We start from the raw sequence: 18008 nt of genomic DNA, 5'->3' as shown, positions 1-18008 counted from the left end.
CCAATTTAGCTTGGCTGGCTCCATCTCCCTGTTAACAAGCAGTTGACACAAAATTGATGCAAAACGCATTTTAACTCATTTTAAAATGATTACATTTGAAAAAACTTATAAAACTGGTTGAATTGATTGCTTTATTGAAGTGTCATGAATACTTTCGCAATTTCATATAAATGAAATTATTAAAGTTATTAAGTTATTAAAAAAATAATAAAAATAAAAAAAATATATATATTTATTTATATATATATAAATATATATATTTATATATATATATATATATATATATATATATATATATATATATATATATATATATATATATATATATATATATTATTTTTTTTTTTTAATAACCCAAATTATTTCACGGACCCCCTGCAGTCAAGGACCCCACTTAGCTCACCACTGCTTTCATCAATAAAAAGTAATTACAGTTGAGCAAAACACCACCACCTTGTGGCAGATAATGCAATAGCATCCATTTTCAGTTAGGCTATGCCTGGTGATTCTTCCGTGATCCAACTGAATCCAACTGACACTACAATTGAAAGCATACCGGCAATGAATGTCTGTATAAATTGAACGGAGATAATCGAGGGCTACTTTACTTATTTACTTAGTAAGTTTAAGCTGTAAAAAGTTCCCATTTTGTCCGTGATGAATTTGACAAATTATTTTCCCACGCACAATTTAACCCTTGATCACACATTTTGCCACCCACTGTCGACTGAAAATTCAATACTCAGACCTCAGACAGCTTATCAACTTGTGACCACACTTAAAAAAGGGTGTGTCATGAATAGTTGTTATCTGAGCATGTGAGATGCTATTTTAACTTTTGGTTTTTAACTTCTGGTTGACTATTTGTATTGGATACAATGAGTTTTGTTCCACGGAGCCGGATATATAATATTAGTATTATATTACAACTTCAGGTGATTAAATTAAACTTCACAGATGTCAATCAAACCACAGAGCTGAAGCAGTTTAACACTATACTGTATTAAATGTTTACTGAGATAAATCCTCTGAGATTTTATTTGTTTTAAGACTTGCATCATATTCTTTAATGGTTGTATTTTTAGTGACTTTAATAGATTTGGGGTGGGGAAACTCACCCAAAACAGATGCCTATATGAGCTATAGCCGCTTTCTGTCAGAAACAGGTGAAATCATACTTAGTAGCAGGAATGTTGAACATGTGGCAAGTAATTATATATTTTTAAAGTGAAGCATTGCTCACCTGCTCATGATCAGAAAACAGATGCATGATAAGTTTATACTGAACTCATTAAACGGTAACGTCATCAATATATTGGTCACAACTGTGGTGGTAGCTGCACATGATTAAAAATCCATCAGGAAAAATCAGAAAAAGCAGAAATGAAATGCAATAAAGAGACTGTTATAGAAGGGAGAAATTGAATATGTGCATGATTATGGCTCTAGAACCAAAGTTGCCTACCCCTGTGCTATAGCTTCCTGATTATGATTAATTAAAAATTACACACAGGAAATACAGATTCACCCTGGTAACTTAATGGGTGTTTTCTTTTGTTTGTTTGTTTTTTTGGGGGCGGGCAGCGGCCCTAGTGAGGATAAGCGGTTAAAGAAAATGGATGGACGGAAACAAACTAGTCAAAAATCACACACTGCAATAGAAGCCGTTCATCAAAGATCAAAGGCTTGTAACGTTGCCATGGTGGCAACATTTTGCTTGCGGTAAACCCAGCTGGCCAAGCAGAAGTCATTGAAGCCAGATGGTGTAATCTTCCACCGCGAAGGCTAAATCCGAATTTTGACAGAAACCTTCCTGTCGCATCCTTTCATTTCAAAAACATGCTTTCAGATTGATTTTTTCTTGCGGCAATAGTGGCACCGAGGACGATGATCACAATGCTATGCACAAGTCACCTGGGAAAAGTTATATTCTCATTAGGTATAAAATGTGTCATTTCAACAATGATGTCTCCTTGCAAAGTAGTAGTAGTTGACATTATGTCTCATATTGTTTAATATGTCACTGTAAAAGTACCCGTAGCATTTTCAAAACCATTTCAAGGGGATTAGGTCCTATTAGCTCCAGTTTAACCTGTCAAGTTCAATTGAGATTTCAAATTGGAGACAATTTCTCGAAATAGTAGTCAGCAATATTCATAAAACCTCGTGTTATGCGTTAGTTTGACTAACCACAGCATCGATCAAGTTTTTGGAAAGCGTATGGGAGTTTAAAAGACTTGGATGCAACCAAAGTGAATACTGGGTCGCTCATTTCGGCAAGACTGTACAAGTAAAAGGATGAAGCAACAGTAAGTTTTTATTGTTGTTGATGCTGGACGGACAATGTTTATAGCAAACTGCATGGCAGAAAATGTACAGCACAGTTAAAATTGTGTATCGAAATCCTTGATGGAATAAAGAATGTCCTTTTTCACAAGGTTTCTGTGTTGGACTATGCTTCTTTTCAATGTTCTCCTCTCGTTTGTTTTTGTTTGTTTTTTCACTTCAGCCCTTTTTTTTTCTTCCTAGAGTCAAATTGAAAGCTAAAAAGTGTAAAAATGGTAATTACTTGTCAAAGAAACACAAGTTCGCTTGCTGGTTAATACCAAGAAGCCCTTGAGCAAAACACTGTCCCTCACACCACTCCCCCAAGCTTAATTACTGCAGGAGTTTGTTGGGTCCTCGCCGACATTACGGTCTTTTGATTGACTTGTTATTATTATTTATTGAACAAAGAAATACACATGACGTTTTTTCCATACAATGTGCTTGAGTTTATTTGTAGGTAAAATTATTCAAGCAAAAATAATAACAGGAGTGAGCTTGGCGTTAGGCAAAAAAAAATTAGGCAAGCAAACCGCCCACTCCCCCACCCGCTCAAAAAACGTTGCAACCCCCAGGCTATATCAGCATGAACAGTCATGAAGAGGAATGTACCAAAATCAAAATATGATCAATTGACTATCAGAAATCTGCGATGATGTTTTGCATGGTTATTGGAAGCAAAATGTGTGTAAATGAAGCCACAGTGAGATGTTTACACCACTGATGACTGAACCTTTCCCAGCCTCATCTGCTTCATCTTCTGAAGCCTTTTCAGATCTGTCTCCATGTTGGGATGAGCACAAAGGGGCTTTTTCCAGGCTCCTACAAATAAACTGTGGCGCCGCCAGGAAAGAAAGAAATATCTTTATTAGAATACAGCATCAACATACTTTGACACCCACTGTTGTTTTTATATAAATAATCAAACACAGGAAGGACAGGAAAGGATTAGCTAAATGCTATGTTATGCTAGAAATTGCTTTATTTGCCTATGGGGACTGAGAAAACAAGAAATACTCATTCACAGTTATTCATGCCCACCTCTACTCTACTCTCCTCTACTTTTGGACTGTAATGGGTTAAAAAAAATAGAAATACTGCGCATATGTTGGAGCTTACACAAGAGCGTCAATATCACAGGGGCCGTTGCTGTCCTGCTTGTACCATGTTTGGACCTTCATGAGTACTGGCTTGGGGAGGAATTTTCTGGTTTTCATGCAGCATTTACTGATGCCACCTGCAATTGGAGAATGCATTCAGTTATATGACTACACAGAGGAACATGGGCTAGATTTGTCTTCAAAACTTCTGTTTTACCAATATAGCATTTCATTGCACCACTAATTTCATTGAGCTCCGTAAATATATCTTTCTTCTAAATTTGACCAAGAGCTGAACGAGAGCAATGCAAGAGCTTTATCAAAAAAGTATGAGTTCGCTTATGATTGACGCTGCCCGAATGGTATTTACAGTATTTAACAATGCTTATTATTTAATTTAGTATGCAGCATTTAGTATACCAGTCAAATGTTTGGAAACACGTTTACATACAAATACTCTCAAACACATTACAAGGTCAGGAAATTCAGACTATTAACTTGATAGTAAACGTCATCCATGTTCTACCTCCAAACTACTATTGCATCGTGTATTTCATTTCTTTTAAAAGCTGAACTAATAAGACAAGACGGCACGTTAGCAGTACACTTCTGAGGATGGGTGGCCTTTTTGTAGGGACTTCAATTTACTAAAAGAGTAAACGGCACAAACTTTGTTTAGCTCATGATACAAAAATGTCATTTCCATAATTATAATTTCTTTTTGCAAGTACTAACAGTACTATTTAAGCTTTCTACAGAAATGTGGTATTTACCTTTGGTGCGGTCAATGGTCAACGCTACAAGGCACAAAGTCACCACAATCACTCTAGCATCCATGATGGCAGAAAACATGAAGTGGGAAAAAGTGCTCTTTCACTCTTTATAGATGCATATTGCCAGTGTGCCTGCCCACAAAATGGCGGGTGAACAACACAACACTTAAACAGGCCCTGACAGGTTGCAGATTAATGATGAAGATTCCCACACCAACTGCATTCTTACAAATTAGGAAGTCGGACTTAGATTTTACAAAGGTAGAATAAAAGAGCTGGAAGAAAAAAATCTTGTCAAAGATATGTTGACAGAAAGTATAAATATTCACATTCACGTTCATGTTTTAAAATGAACATGAGTATTACTATTCACATACATATTTTAAAGTGAACACATCATTAAAATTCTCTGTCTTTTTGAAGGATTGTTGAGCGCATGTAAACCCAGCCAATTAACACACAAATTGGAGCAATAGAGAGACTCGAGACAAGACAAAAACGAGCATCGAAAACCAAATTTAAAAGTTTAAAGTTAAAAAAATTTAAAGTGCAAACAAAGTTTGCGTGCAGCTTGCAAAGTTACAGTTTCCATACTGGCTTCTTTATGTTTTGTTTTGAGTTTACTTAATTTCATTTAATCCAATGATTGCATTGAATGAAAGCCTCTCAATCCAGATACGAAGAAGTACAACGTATATATACTTTAAAACATATTTGTATCTCGATTATTTCGTCGTGAACAACGAAATCAACAAAATGAGAGTTCAACACACCAGTTTTTTTTCAGTTGACTGAGTAGAAAGTACAGCTATTGCTTTTCAAATATCTACAGCTACCTGGGGAATTGGTTTAAATATAGAAATAAAGAAAGTTTTGTACTTGACCTCTCCAGCAACCAGTGTGCTTTTGACTGTTTGGTTTGCACCAAAATATGAAGCAACCCAATAAACTCTCTCTTAATTGGTCCCTAAGGCCAAATCTTTCAATTGTGATACAGGTATGACTGCTTTTGAAGCATCATTGTGCAAGGATGTTGGACCGGGTACAAATGCACTTGCCATTGTCAATAAAGGTTTTTGGAACTTTTATCAGCTGCCAGTCAGCGGCACAAAAGCCAGTTATGTGAATCAATGTAGCGCAAATGGCCCTGATTCAACAATTTAACTGACAAGGTCCAACAGGCGTTGCATTGTAATCAAGCCGGAACTGACACAAAACACACACAAAACACACACAAAAGCACACTCATCTGCGGACATGCTGAAACACATCTGCTTTGAAAGCATTCATTATTCAAATCTTGTACAAGAACCGCAATTGTAATAACGTTCATGTTCAGTCACCTTATTTTTCCATTTATTGTTCTAGTTGTTTTTAAGTCTTAGTGAGTGAACTGGAGCCTTATGATTTGTTCTATGTAAAGGGAATCATACATACGCGTGCATTGCTATCCATCTATGCAGTCCTAATTCAAAGTGTGAGCCGGGACCTTGGCCCAGCTGTTGGTGGCGCCCGGCTGGCTCTTTTTGTTATGTCTTGTAATGTGCAATGCTTTGCTGAATGAATAAAAACCAGGCAGGGGCGCTTGGCCAGTTGAATTAGTGCGGGGGAACGCACAAGTTCATTCGCCCAAGCTTTTTCCCTTATTCCATGGTGTAGAAAAGCCAATCTTGGCTGGTCTATTTGCATTAAATCAGTCAGAATACAGTGTGGGGCCTCATAGAGCATATGATCATGAATATTTTCTTCCTAGACTTCCTCTTTAAGCCTAATCAGATAAATAAAACACACAAACACACTTTTTTTTATATATACTCTGTCATTTTATTCCATTTGTACTCAACAGTCACATGTCACATACACAAACTGCTCAAGCAATGTACTCCAACCTTATACAGCATCTTATTTAGGGATAGTGTTGACTTCCGTGTAATCGTTACCCGAGAACTGAGGTGCACTGGGAGTAAAATATGATTACATAATGTGCATCGGTATGTACATTGATGAGCACAGTGGCACGTTTTGAATGCACATCACTGATCGCAAGGAGTAGTCGAGGGGCTTTAATTTTGTTGAAGTCATAGAACTCAAGGCAGTCATTTGACATTAGAGAACTACTTGAATTATATTACATGTGAGTGGATGGGACTTAAGTCATTGAAGATGGTAGAGACTGAACCAAGATCATTATTATATATAATATATAATCTTATATATAATATTCATAATTGTAATTGAAAAAGAAAGTTTTTTCTTAGACTGGTTTGGCTGAAAAATAGTTGGTGAAACATTGACTAGTGGGTGTAGGTCACAGGTTAAGAGTTTCAAAGGCATTTAAGTGAGTAACTTGCAGAACAGCGTTTTAATATTCAGTCTGTCTCCTGGTGGCGACCTGCAGAAGGCGCAGAAGTAGCTCTGCAGGTGAGCTCCCTGCAGAGGTTTGGGCCAGATTCTCTGCCTCAACCTCCCCAAGGCAGGAGGAGTCCACTGCACAGCTCTCTACAAAAAAACAAGAAGAAGAAGAAGAAGAAGAAGAAGGAGTTAGTCTAACCACGGAAAGCACACATAAAAACATGCATTGGTACTTGAACTTTTCCCCCTATTTACCAGAGTTACAGCATAGTCCCGAAGCGGCGCAGCTTCCCCCCTCGAGCCCACAGGGTCGACCCCCGGCCTGGCAGGGGGTCTGCAGGTAGTTCTCCTCCACGCAGTGAGTTGTTTCCGGGGAGCCCAGCATGCAGCCGAAGCCCTCCACGCAGCAGATGTTGGGGCCGTAACAGCGGCCTCGTTCCCCGGGGCCGCATGACATGCACTGCAAGGCACAAAAAGGACACAAAGCGTTTCTGACATCAGTTTGCAAACATTAACTTCAATGAGAAGATGAAAAAACACGGTCTGGCGCCAAGTTACGTTAAATGTAGAAATGGCTATCGAAAACGCCTTTCACAGTAAAAGCATTTGTTTTTCAAATAACAGTCCACAAGAAACTGAACAATAACAAGAAAGGGAAAACAAGTGATTTGTTTTAATAGGTTTTGCTTTACAGTGCATCTGCATGGTTTTAAAGTAAATATTTTTCATTGTTCATGAAAGATTTGACGGAGGTTATGACCAATATTCCACTGAATGTTTTGTAGCAATCAAGCAAGAACGATAAATGTGAAATCTGTCTTATGCAAATCACTGCAACTGAATAATGTATATAGATAGATAGATAGATAGATAGATATAGATAGATAGATAGATAGATAGATAGATAGATAGATAGATAGATAGATAGATAGATAGATAGATAGATAAAGTAGAGTAGAGTAGAGTAGAGTAGAGTAATGTTGGTAATTTTGAGTTGCAACATATGAGTTAAAAAAAAAAAAAGACAAATGAAGATGACGCTATCTCACCTGTCTGAGTCCAGTCTCGGCCAAAGCTCGCTTGCCTCCCCGAGGGCAGTTCTGGATGTAGCAGGCGGACGAGAGTGCGGTGGACAGGGCGAGAAGTCCCAGAACGCACAGGGGGAACACGGAGAAGCGAGCCATCACTGCTGAGTGCTGAGCTTTGACTTTGCTGCGGGGTGCCTCACCGCTCGCTCTCTCGGTTTTAAGCTCTTGATTGACACTTGTCCGTGACGTCACAGGCGCATCGCGAGGTCGAGGCGGATGTGTTTGCGCATCACTTATCCGCACCAATCGCAACAAATGTTTTCGTCTTTATTCAACATGCGACAATCATCGGGCTGCTGGCAAAAAGGATAAACTGTTAATAAAAAGACACCTTTAACACAATTAATCAAGAGTTCGTCAACAATATGTTGAGCACTTCGTGATCAAGCAGTCCAATCAACACCTAAATGTACTTGTGGCACAACCTCAAGGTCACCGATTATCCCCGTATGCATTTTTATGACGATGATCCCAACAAAATTAGTTATTGTGTTGCATGTGCTGAATTGTAGCTCTCATATTAGATGTTGTTTTGTTCATTAGCAGTTGAGGGCATCTTCATCCGGGGTCTCGCGAAGGTGACAGAATTTGTGTTCTGTACTTAAGTATTCAGGACAGATTCACGTTGATATAGGAGCGCTATATCGGAGATATGGATCAACTGAAAACATTTTGACAAAATTGGTTCTATTGGTTTCAAGCAAGACTGAAAAGTTGGCTTATTAATAACGTTTTTTTCTCGCACTTAACCTCGTTTTATGCCATTATTTTCGTCTCCAAGTTGAACGTGTTTCATAATGACCCTTCTACAACGCATACAATCACAAACTTGTTGATATTTTTTGAGTCTACGTAATATATCATCATACTCATAATGGAGTTAAGTTCATTTCAGTTAGGTTAAACGCAGCCAAATTGAAGGTTGTGGAGGGGGACTAATCAAACTCCAATAATTGTGGCTTAATTGAAACCCAATGGAGCAAATAAACAAAATCAATGTTGCCATTAGAAATTACCAACATGAAAACTATACGTATAAGACCAGTTTTGATAACCGAATAATGAAATAAAACTTCTTCACTGAACATATAGTAACAAAAAGTTAAATGAGTCAAAGCAACAAAAAAAGAAAATAAATACACCTTACTGTACTTGTGTGAACATAATCATATTGAATAACATCCCCCCCCCAAAAAAAACAAAACAAAACAAAAAAACAAAACAATCCTTAAATCAAGCAAAGGATCGTTAATACCAAACATTTAAACCGCAACCATGCTGGGCAATTATATAAAGAAAAAAAAAAAGAGTTGTTAAATACACTAGAATCTTAAAATCTCAGACAAAATCTAACTTTTGATATAAATCCAATATAGCAGACATTTGACTGGCAAATGGCAAGAATCGTTTTATGTTATTTTCTAAGGGGCACCAGTGCACGTGGGATGGACATATCCTCCCCTTGAGTTCTTGCTCATCCTAGGCCCTAATGAGGACAAGCAGCATATAAAAAAAAAAACAGCAGATATTTATTGCACACTACAAGTGTACTATCTCAGACCATTTTGCATGTAGCTTTCAAGAGCGGATGTGGGATCACGACCTTGATTATGTTCAATGTTGTCATGGAAACGAACATGCTTGTCAATGTATTTGCACTGTACAAGTGTTGGGGTCACTTTGCATCTTTTACCCTGCTCGAGAAAAACAAGACACATTGGGAGACCGTCTGTGAATTTGTTGTCTTAAGTAATCAATTACTTGATATAATGGATTACTTACTTACTTCAGGATTTAATTACCAAAAATAATTATTTTAGCACTAAAGTACATAAAGTAATCAATAACTTTGGTAAGTAATTATGGAAAGTAACTGATTACTTGTGCACTCAATTATCTTAGCTAATTGATTACTTCAGTACTTAATTCATTTAATACCAGCCATTTTTATACTCTCCTTTATACAAACACTTGAAAAAAATGTAAATAAGTACATGGGATTGAATGCCTTGACTCTTAAATAAAAACATGAAAACATTACTTTGGGACTTTGACCTGTGCATACTATAAGGAAAGCACTAATTAATTTTTTTTTTTTTCAAATTTCACCTCATTTATGCATATATACAAAATTCTGCATTTATATTTCAAAATGTCCAAAATAGCAATTGCAGTGTTGAAAGGTGGATGTATGGTACTACAAGGTCAGATGATCATGAAATCTTGGCCTCAATGTTTCCACCTTTACACATTTAGACTCTAGTTATGTGTCACTGTGAAAAGACTATTAAAGGGGAGGAAGAGGACAATAATTCTATTTCTGTGTGTGTGTGTGTGTTTTTTTTTTCCAAACAGTTTTTACACAACACTTCTTGACGTCCTCCGCACACCTGAGAATGTAGCAAGGACAAAGACCGTTCCCGCGCATTGGCCTCGAGTACAGATTGTTCCCTCGCTCTGTCTCCGGGCAGGCTAGTGATGCACACGTACGATCTCGCTGCGAAACGTGGGCCTTCGGCAGGTGGGGCACAGGATGCGGGCGGAGGGCGATGTCGTGGCAGCGACAGAGTTTAGCGCAGGAGCCGATTTATTTTGCAGGCAGGCGCGGCACAGCAAGTGGCCGCAGGGTAGCCGGTAAACGGGTGACGGCGCCGTGGAGTACGGGGAGAGCAGGCGGGAACAAGATGAGCACGTCCTCTCACCTGGGAGGGGTGAAGCGTTCAAGTTATTGTAAAAATGATGATTGATTATTTTTCCAGGGCTCACCTGCAACACTAGAAGCAGTAGCCTGATGTTGAATTGAGACTTCCACTGACTCAGTGAGAAAAGGGGCAGTTCCCCGCATAGACAAGTTGGATGTAAAGGAGGGTCGCCCTTTTAAAACAGAGAAAAGGGCGTCGTCCAGACTGGCTGACAAATGTTGCTCATGAGAGCTGCCGCTGCTACTTGGACCTGATGAAACATTTTGAAAGGAATAAAAGATGCATACATAGATAAAGCATTAGTAAATAAACGAGGAAAGACCCCATACTAAGGAGATTACAGTACTTTCAAACTGACTGTACGCAATAGCTCAAGACTGATTGTTTTAGTAATCGATTAGTCTGTTGATGATTTTCTCAGTTCATTGATGAATCAGATTAAACATTTTTAATGTCCATCTTCTTTTTTGAAGATAGGACATTATTTCAAATGGATTGTGTGGAAAACCAAAATTCATTATGAGGTAAGAGTTATCAATAAGTGAGATTAGAGACAAAGAATACAACCTGAGTCAAATTCTTCTGCGAAAGCAGATAGGCACTGGATTTCAGAAAAAAACTATTCTGAGGACAACCTCTCTCTTTTGTCTTTTACAGTGGTACCTCGGTACTCGACCATAATCCGTTCCGAGGTGGTGGTCGAGCACCGATTTGGTCGAACACCGAAACCAATTTTCCCATAAGAAATAATGGAAACTATTTTAATCCGTTTTTACCATTAAGAAAAATACCTAAAATATTATAAGAACATGTATCTAAACAACAATGAGGACGTAAATGTGCACAAGCGGTACATGATAAAGATATATAAAGCATTATTAAGCATTTTGTATAATTTACTTACGTTTTGGAGAGTGGCTGATGGCATACGGGAATGGATGCGGCGAGGACGGGAGGGAGGGTTAATCCTTGGAAGGGGAATCCCCTTTCATGATGACGCTAGGTAACGCGCCTTCAGGGTTTTTCTCCCTTCTCTCTCTCTTCTGTGGAGGTAAATCTGGCTGGGCAGTAGCCTTCCTCTTTTCTTTAAGAAGGAACCTGTCCATTGTAAGTTGCTTCTGCCTTTTTTGTTTGTCTCTTCCGTTCGATAGTGGTCCTCACTGTTTTTCTCTTTGCCTTCCCCTTATCACTATCTCTCTTAGGACCCATCATTAAGGGCTAGCGCAACACAAAAAAGTTGAAAATTGGGAAGAAATACGTACTCAAACAAACTGCGTAAGTCTTACTCCGTTGGCGGTCTGAGTTGAACTGGCGCTTGAACTGGCCGAAAAGAGCCGAGGAGCGCGTTCGGGTCGGCTCGGCTAGGCTCGGCTAGTCGAGCACGGCTAGGCTCGGCTAGTCGAGCACCGAAAATCTGATCGAGGTCCGATGCATTACCTACTTGATTTTTTTGGTCGAGCACCGATTTGGCCGAGTATAGAGGCGTTCGAGGACCGAGGTACCACTGTATTTATTTCTCAAGCAGGATGAGATGGATGGTTACAAAATTACACTCACCTGGGTTTGTGTCACTTCTACGTTGCTTAGCTTGAGGTAGTAGCTGTTGCACAGCTTGGTCTGATCCACTCAGATGCCGTTTCTTCCCTCCATCAAACCCTGTTGTTGTGTTTTTGTTGCGTGGTTTCAAGTCACACGGAACATCGCCAAAATACGCCGGCTGTTCCGGTAGGCGGCCTTCTGATGCAGCAGCCATTATGCAGCGTTTTTTCTTTGCAGCCACAGAGCCGACTAACCTGGAGGGTTCCGGCTTCTCTACCTCCCCTCGTCTCCCCGTCGTCCCGTCCTTCCTCGCGCCGCCGTTCTGTAGGATGAACTGGTCGATTCGTCTTTTGAGCAGGGGATTGGGGAGCGGCTGGGAGGTGGCGGTGAAGGGGACGCCGGTGAACGGGTCGCTCCCTGGTCTCCCCCACGTGGCTTCCCTCTTTTGGTGCTCCTCCAGGGTGCTGCTGTCCACAGAGACGCCGCTCGGAAGCAGCATGGGAAGTGCCATGACTTCTTGGGTTATAGGGTCAAGGAACTCCTCTGGGACTGAACTGAGGGACTGTGTGCTGGGTACAGATTGAAATATAACACACATGGGTCAAAGTGTAGTAATATTATAGTCTAATCGCATGCCATCAAGAAAGCTGCTTAAAAAATGCACAATGTCCCTTTTATTTTAGCACAGACTTCAGTTTTAGTGAATAGTGAAGTTTTTGATTTTAGAACATATGTTTCAAAGTTTGAACCAAGCTGAAATCCATACTGTGCGTATTTGGCCTTTTGTGCAATTCTTATTTTTTCATAGCATTGTGATCAGTAGAATGCCTACTTATTTACCTTGGAGTTGCGCCCGAGCAGGGTTGCTCATTTTGATTGACAGCCGGTATAGGTCCACATAGAGGTCGTTGGCTGGCTTTGTGGGCGTGCTCAATCTTCTCCACTACCTCCGGGAGGCAGCAACGAGCTGGTTGCCCCCAAACCGCCAAAGCCTTGAGACCCAGAGCGGATGCAGAGCCGCCAAAAGGCAGTGTCACTCGCAGCTGCGTGACGGAGGTCAAAGAGAGGGGCCCTCGGCTCCACAACTCCACTTGCCGACCGCCGTCGAGGTGCGGAGGGGGGGATGCGAAGGGGGGCCGCAGATGAAAAGGAGGACGGGAGAAACTAACTTTGGTTTCTTCCTGGACTTCACAACATCCCACCAATTTAAAGTTCTGCTCATAAGTGCCCGATTGAGAATGAGGCACTTCCAAAGTCTTCTGAGCCTGGAGAGTCCACTGGTAACCTTTCGACTGACGAGCTTGACAGCATAGCTGTTGTTTGCCGCTCTTCTGCCCAAGATGTACCTGCGTCTTGAGCCCATTTTGAAGCTGATCTTGGCCAAAATTCTGAGACGGAAGCGGATCCGAGCTGGTACTAATTTCCAGTCTCTTGCTGCACTGTCCTCGGTCCATGCCCCAAGGCCACAGCTCCACATCCACTCTGCAAAGCTCCACCTGGAAGCCGAACCTTAACGTCACCTGTTGAATGGAGACTGCCTATTAACAATGACTGTTAACACTCACCTTACAAGCACTAATGTCCCTCTAAACATTCATCATCACATCAAGATGAGGGTAAATATACAAAAACAACTGTTTCTTTTCCAATCCAACCAGTGTTTACATTCATTCTGACATGTTGCATCATTTTCTTGTGATAACGAAGACCGCTAATTAGCATGAGGCTAATTACAAGTAGCTAACTTCTATGTTAGCACATACAATACATAGGTACCGTAGGTTTGGTTTGTGCTAATTGTGAAGTTGGATAAGGTGAAGTGCTCTTATTGATAGTAATCAATTAATTTTGGTGGTATAACAGCTATATAAATGTTCACAGTTGACTGAAGGCACAGGCTTAAAGTTCTAACACTTCAAAATGTTATTTTCATCTCATCCTTGCTGATGTCATTGTTTGCGTCACACTTGCATGATAACGTGTTACTTTCCTTAACAAAACCAAACTAAATCAACTGACCAGTTACTGCCTCTGCATATTTTTGGGGGAATTTCATGCTTGTGGATGTTTTTGTTTTTCACATGCCCACGAAATTTGTTTGTTCAATGCATTTTATAACTACTTAGTAAGTCTTATTACTAAGTATTTTTTAAATTGCACGAATAAATAGATGTACACATTACAATGACAATTAAGAACTATTCTATTCTATTCCAACTTGAAAATTAATCGACGTTCCGTAAATATATGTAAGATAACAGATCTTGGATTGAATTGAACTGAATTGAATCAATAAAATCAAAAATAAATCAAATAAAATGAACGTGGAGAATTTAAATTGAATCGATTTGCAAAATTCGTATTGGTAATCACCTCCAGACTTGTAAGAGTATACCAAAATTTTGACTTTATTACTATAACAAGATAAAGCATCTTGATATCAATACGGAAATAATACCACAGCAAACACCATAATTTGGCATACTATTATAGTGTGGAGGCCACAGAGGCAAAAAGGATAAAAGTCGATCAGAGCTGGCTCATTCAGATTTTGTATCTTACAGGAGTAACTAAGAAACAGTCTGAAGCAAGAACACACTTTTGGGGGGAAATTTTCTTCTGTATTAGGTATCTATATTAAGTATCTGTATTAAAACTACACAGTATCACTTTAGTTTTGCTATCTGACAGTTAAGAAGGTTAAAATTATGTGCGTCTGTGCAGTAATTAAAAGTTTTGCGATGGTTACAGTATGACCCTGAAAGATCTATATTCCATCATTTCCAGGACATTCAAAATATTATAGATTGTAGTGGTAGGCTTTCAACCATTAGAAGCAAGCAAGCATCAATATGTGACTAACCGCAAAGCCTCACCTGCAGAGGAGGACGTAGAAAGTACTCCAGCTTGAAACCACGCCTGCGGAGAGCAGGGTCGGCTGATATAAGATTTGTGACATCGTACCCATCTGCACACAACTGCAGTTGAACATGAAGAAAACAATTGGAAATGAGAACACAATGACAGCAAGAAAATAATTACTGAATATAAATTTTAGGAAATAATAGTTTGTTTGTAATAATGTCCACTTTATACGCCATGTACCGCATGCAATCCATGTGTCTATTGCCCTAGCAATAACTAGTTGGTCATACAAGGTCGCTGTGCATTCAATTCACATGATTGAAGACCCTCAAATTTGAGAGCTGCGTCCAAGGTGACAAATCCACTGTAGAAATAAATTTAAGCAGAAGCTGCGTAAGAGAACGAGGGTGTAGAAAATACAGCCATTCTTAGATGACAAAATGGAGATAAAAGAGCATAAGGCCAGAGATGATTCAGTCTCCCACACAGCACTGTGGCCCTCAATGTCTTTATTTTCAATTCTTTTGTCCTCCACCTTCACCCTGAGGTTTTCTTTTTCTTTTTCCCAGTCTACCAAGATTCTTGTAACATTAAATAGGACACGTTGTACCACTAACTGGATAAACGTGGTAAAACAACATATAGGTACAAGTGATCATTCACCACATCATGAATTTGAACTGCATTTAGCTGGAGCAAGAGTCGCGTTGGTGCTTTATATACAGGTGGCACAAGTAAACTAGATGGTCAAATTAAAAACAAAAAGGCGACAAGTACTAAGCACAATCGTCATCTTGTGCGTACTTGCGTAGGGCTCTTTTTTCAATAAGTGAGGAAAGCCCATTTCTGTTGCAATTTGGCACTATATCCACAAATGAAATGAATTAAAACACAGCTCACATTATTTCAGCTCTGCAAGACCGCAATATATCAAACAAAAAGTAACATAATGCAATAAGTAATACAGCAAACGTTGCGTATCTAAGGTATTGAAACTCATCCTCCATGTGCCTTACGTTCAACTACCAGGCAACAAATGTAAAAACAAACAAAAAAAAACAAACAGAAAAATTGACTGGCTTCATATACCTTGTTGCAACTTATGTTTGTGTTGAAGTGTGGCAGGCAAAGATTCACGACCATCTCCTCCAACCTGAGGGCCAACACACACACACACACGCACACGCACGCGCGCGCACACACACATTACAATTTAGAGATTGACGAAGCAGTAAAATAGACGCACACCATTGAACCATTAAACAACGTCAGCGACTGACCTTCCTTTTAGACACAGGTCAAGGTAACTTCAAGCATCCACAATATGATAGCAAAATAAAACTCGCTTATAGAGAAGAGCACTTGCGCTAAGCGATTTAACAATAACGAGCGCCGTAAAGCACTAAACATGAGAGGCAGCGAATAATGCTTCCTAAGAGCACCGTCGGTCTTTATACGATCGATTTTCTGTTTTACTTGACATAAAGATTCTGTGAAAACACTGCAAACTAGCTTGACTGCTAATAAATACGGAACGCCAAAAGGGACAAATTGCATAAGTAAAAGACGTTTGCTAGCACGTGGATGTTGTAAATTTGTGAAAATGAGGAAATATTTGAAATAAGTTCTATTTCTCAAGGAATTGCGAAATTGCTCTCTGATTGGTATTAAATAATATACACATGCACGGTGCAGTCCATTTCATTCCTAATATTTAGCATATAGGCTAACACCTACGGAATGGTACAGGATACTGAATTGACACAGACATAAAAGTGCCAATAACCGAATAGTTTTATTTCCAAGAAGAACGAGATTGTTAAGTTGAAGTGTCGTTATCACCAAGCATCACCAGTACACTTATTAGGATTTTTTTTTTTTTGCCACTTAAGATATATACATTCGATTTTTACACGATTCTAATAACCAGTAACATGAGGCACCCTCAAATAATTTATATGGAAACTATTAATAAATATGATTAATGTGGCGGATGCGAATCTTAAAGCAAAAGTAAACACAAAAAATAATACGTACATGATTATTCTCATTATGTCTGAAGGTGGTTAAAAGAATCAAGCAGAATTAACAAAAGCAATGACAAATGATTATTTTATAGCAGTGTTTGTGCCTGTACGTTTTTTTTACATGTATGTGCACAGAGTGTGGTGAATTTGGGCACAGGTTTTAAAATAAATGAATACTGTTTACAAATACTGTTTTGTTTTGTTTTTTGACAGAAATTAAAAGTTAATCGACCAGACAGGTGTTGTACAAGAGTGATTGATAAATAACTACCCGTTTTAAAAATAATGTTATTATTGTTCATCTTGGGTTAGGCATCCAGCTAAGAAAACACATTTAATCGCCATACATCATGGAATATAAACAAACAAAAATAATGATAAAAATATGTCATTTATGAATTAACGTTAAATATTTCAAAATGGGGTTGCTTTTCCAATTTCAAGTTTCAAGCTACTTACTTAGTTTTCTTAATATCAGGATGCATATAGAGTATACATATCTTTATGTATGTATGTATGTATGTATGTATGTATGTATGTATGTATGTATGTATGTATGTATGTATGTATGTATGTATGTATGTATAAATAAATAAATCGCAATTAAAATGAATAAAATGTCCAAGAAAAATGTCAGAATGATTCACATTTATTCAGTCAGCTGATCTTAACAGATGTAGTTTTAATCAAGCCAGAACAATACTAAGAACATAACTGTAAACAATAAACCTGAAACATGTATAAAATTGACAGCATTTTGCTCTCTAAACAATGCAATACTACATTTATCACCCACATCAAAAGGGCATCTTTTCTCTTTTCTTTTTTTTTTTGACAAGGTTGCTATGGTTACACCTGCATATGACAGGCCAATAGGCTATCTACAGTTTAAAAAAAAACACAAACGAAAACTCAATGACACATTTTCTTTGTCATTTTACTATAATTTTAATAACAGTAATAAAGATGACAATACTATGTGATAGCCTAGTGATACGTTAATATTCTTCAGCAACATCTTTGTGTGCTGGCATGTACACCACATATAAAAGCCATGGTATTCACACTGGATTCTAATGTACATGTCAATTGGACATGATGTAGTGCAGTTAGGCTGAATGCTCCCACAGTTCAGTCTAAATAAACTATGCAGTCAGACAAATGCTCAATATCTAACATCCGATTGCCTTCGTGTCCATTTGACTCTACCTAACAAAAATCAATTAATTCTCTCTTG

The 18008-nt window shown here is 38.7% G+C and overlaps 3 protein-coding genes across 5 annotated transcripts; all 3 read right to left on the bottom strand.

Moving 5' to 3' along the window:
* Positions 1–2871: 2871 nt before the first annotated feature.
* ccl27a (chemokine (C-C motif) ligand 27a) lies at positions 2872–4277 on the bottom strand. Its single transcript, XM_088427591.1, has 3 exons — positions 4199–4277; positions 3445–3562; positions 2872–3158 (listed from the first exon to the last, which is right to left on the bottom strand). Exons 1-3 carry the CDS (start codon positions 4275–4277, stop codon positions 3038–3040), a joined length of 318 nt encoding a protein of 105 aa, XP_088283717.1. The 3' UTR covers positions 2872–3037.
* A 1727-nt stretch (positions 4278–6004) lies between these two features.
* On the bottom strand, positions 6005–7797 carry avp (arginine vasopressin). The gene is made up of 3 exons (XM_088417249.1): positions 7600–7797; positions 6806–7010; positions 6005–6697 (listed from the first exon to the last, which is right to left on the bottom strand). Exons 1-3 carry the CDS (start codon positions 7732–7734, stop codon positions 6561–6563), a joined length of 477 nt encoding a protein of 158 aa, XP_088273375.1. The 5' UTR covers positions 7735–7797; the 3' UTR covers positions 6005–6560.
* On the bottom strand, positions 7797–16261 carry ubox5 (U-box domain containing 5). Of its 3 annotated transcripts, XR_015865903.1 has the most exons (8): positions 16025–16261; positions 15834–15897; positions 14756–14857; positions 12720–13399; positions 11898–12448; positions 10405–10590; positions 10029–10340; positions 7797–7931 (listed from the first exon to the last, which is right to left on the bottom strand). XR_015865903.1 is itself a non-coding variant. In XM_088417224.1 (7 exons), exons 2-7 carry the CDS (start codon positions 15885–15887, stop codon positions 10111–10113), a joined length of 1803 nt encoding a protein of 600 aa, XP_088273350.1. In that variant the 5' UTR covers positions 15888–15897; positions 16025–16261; the 3' UTR covers positions 7940–10110. The 3 variants fall into 3 exon arrangements, 2 of the variants coding, with proteins under 2 accessions (XP_088273350.1, XP_088273362.1); XM_088417224.1 differs by lacking the exon at positions 7797–7931 and having other exon boundaries at positions 7940–10340; XM_088417236.1 differs by lacking the exon at positions 7797–7931 and having other exon boundaries at positions 7940–10340; positions 12720–13375.
* Positions 16262–18008: the final 1747 nt, after the last annotated feature.

This window comes from Hippichthys cyanospilos, chromosome 1 (assembly GCF_059441005.1).
Source record: "Hippichthys cyanospilos isolate Australia breed blue-spotted pipefish chromosome 1, RoL_Hcya_1.0, whole genome shotgun sequence".
NCBI lineage: Eukaryota > Metazoa > Chordata > Actinopteri > Syngnathiformes > Syngnathidae > Hippichthys > Hippichthys cyanospilos.
The sequence above is the reverse complement of the archived record's forward strand: the minus strand, read 5'-3'. Positions and strand labels throughout refer to the sequence as shown.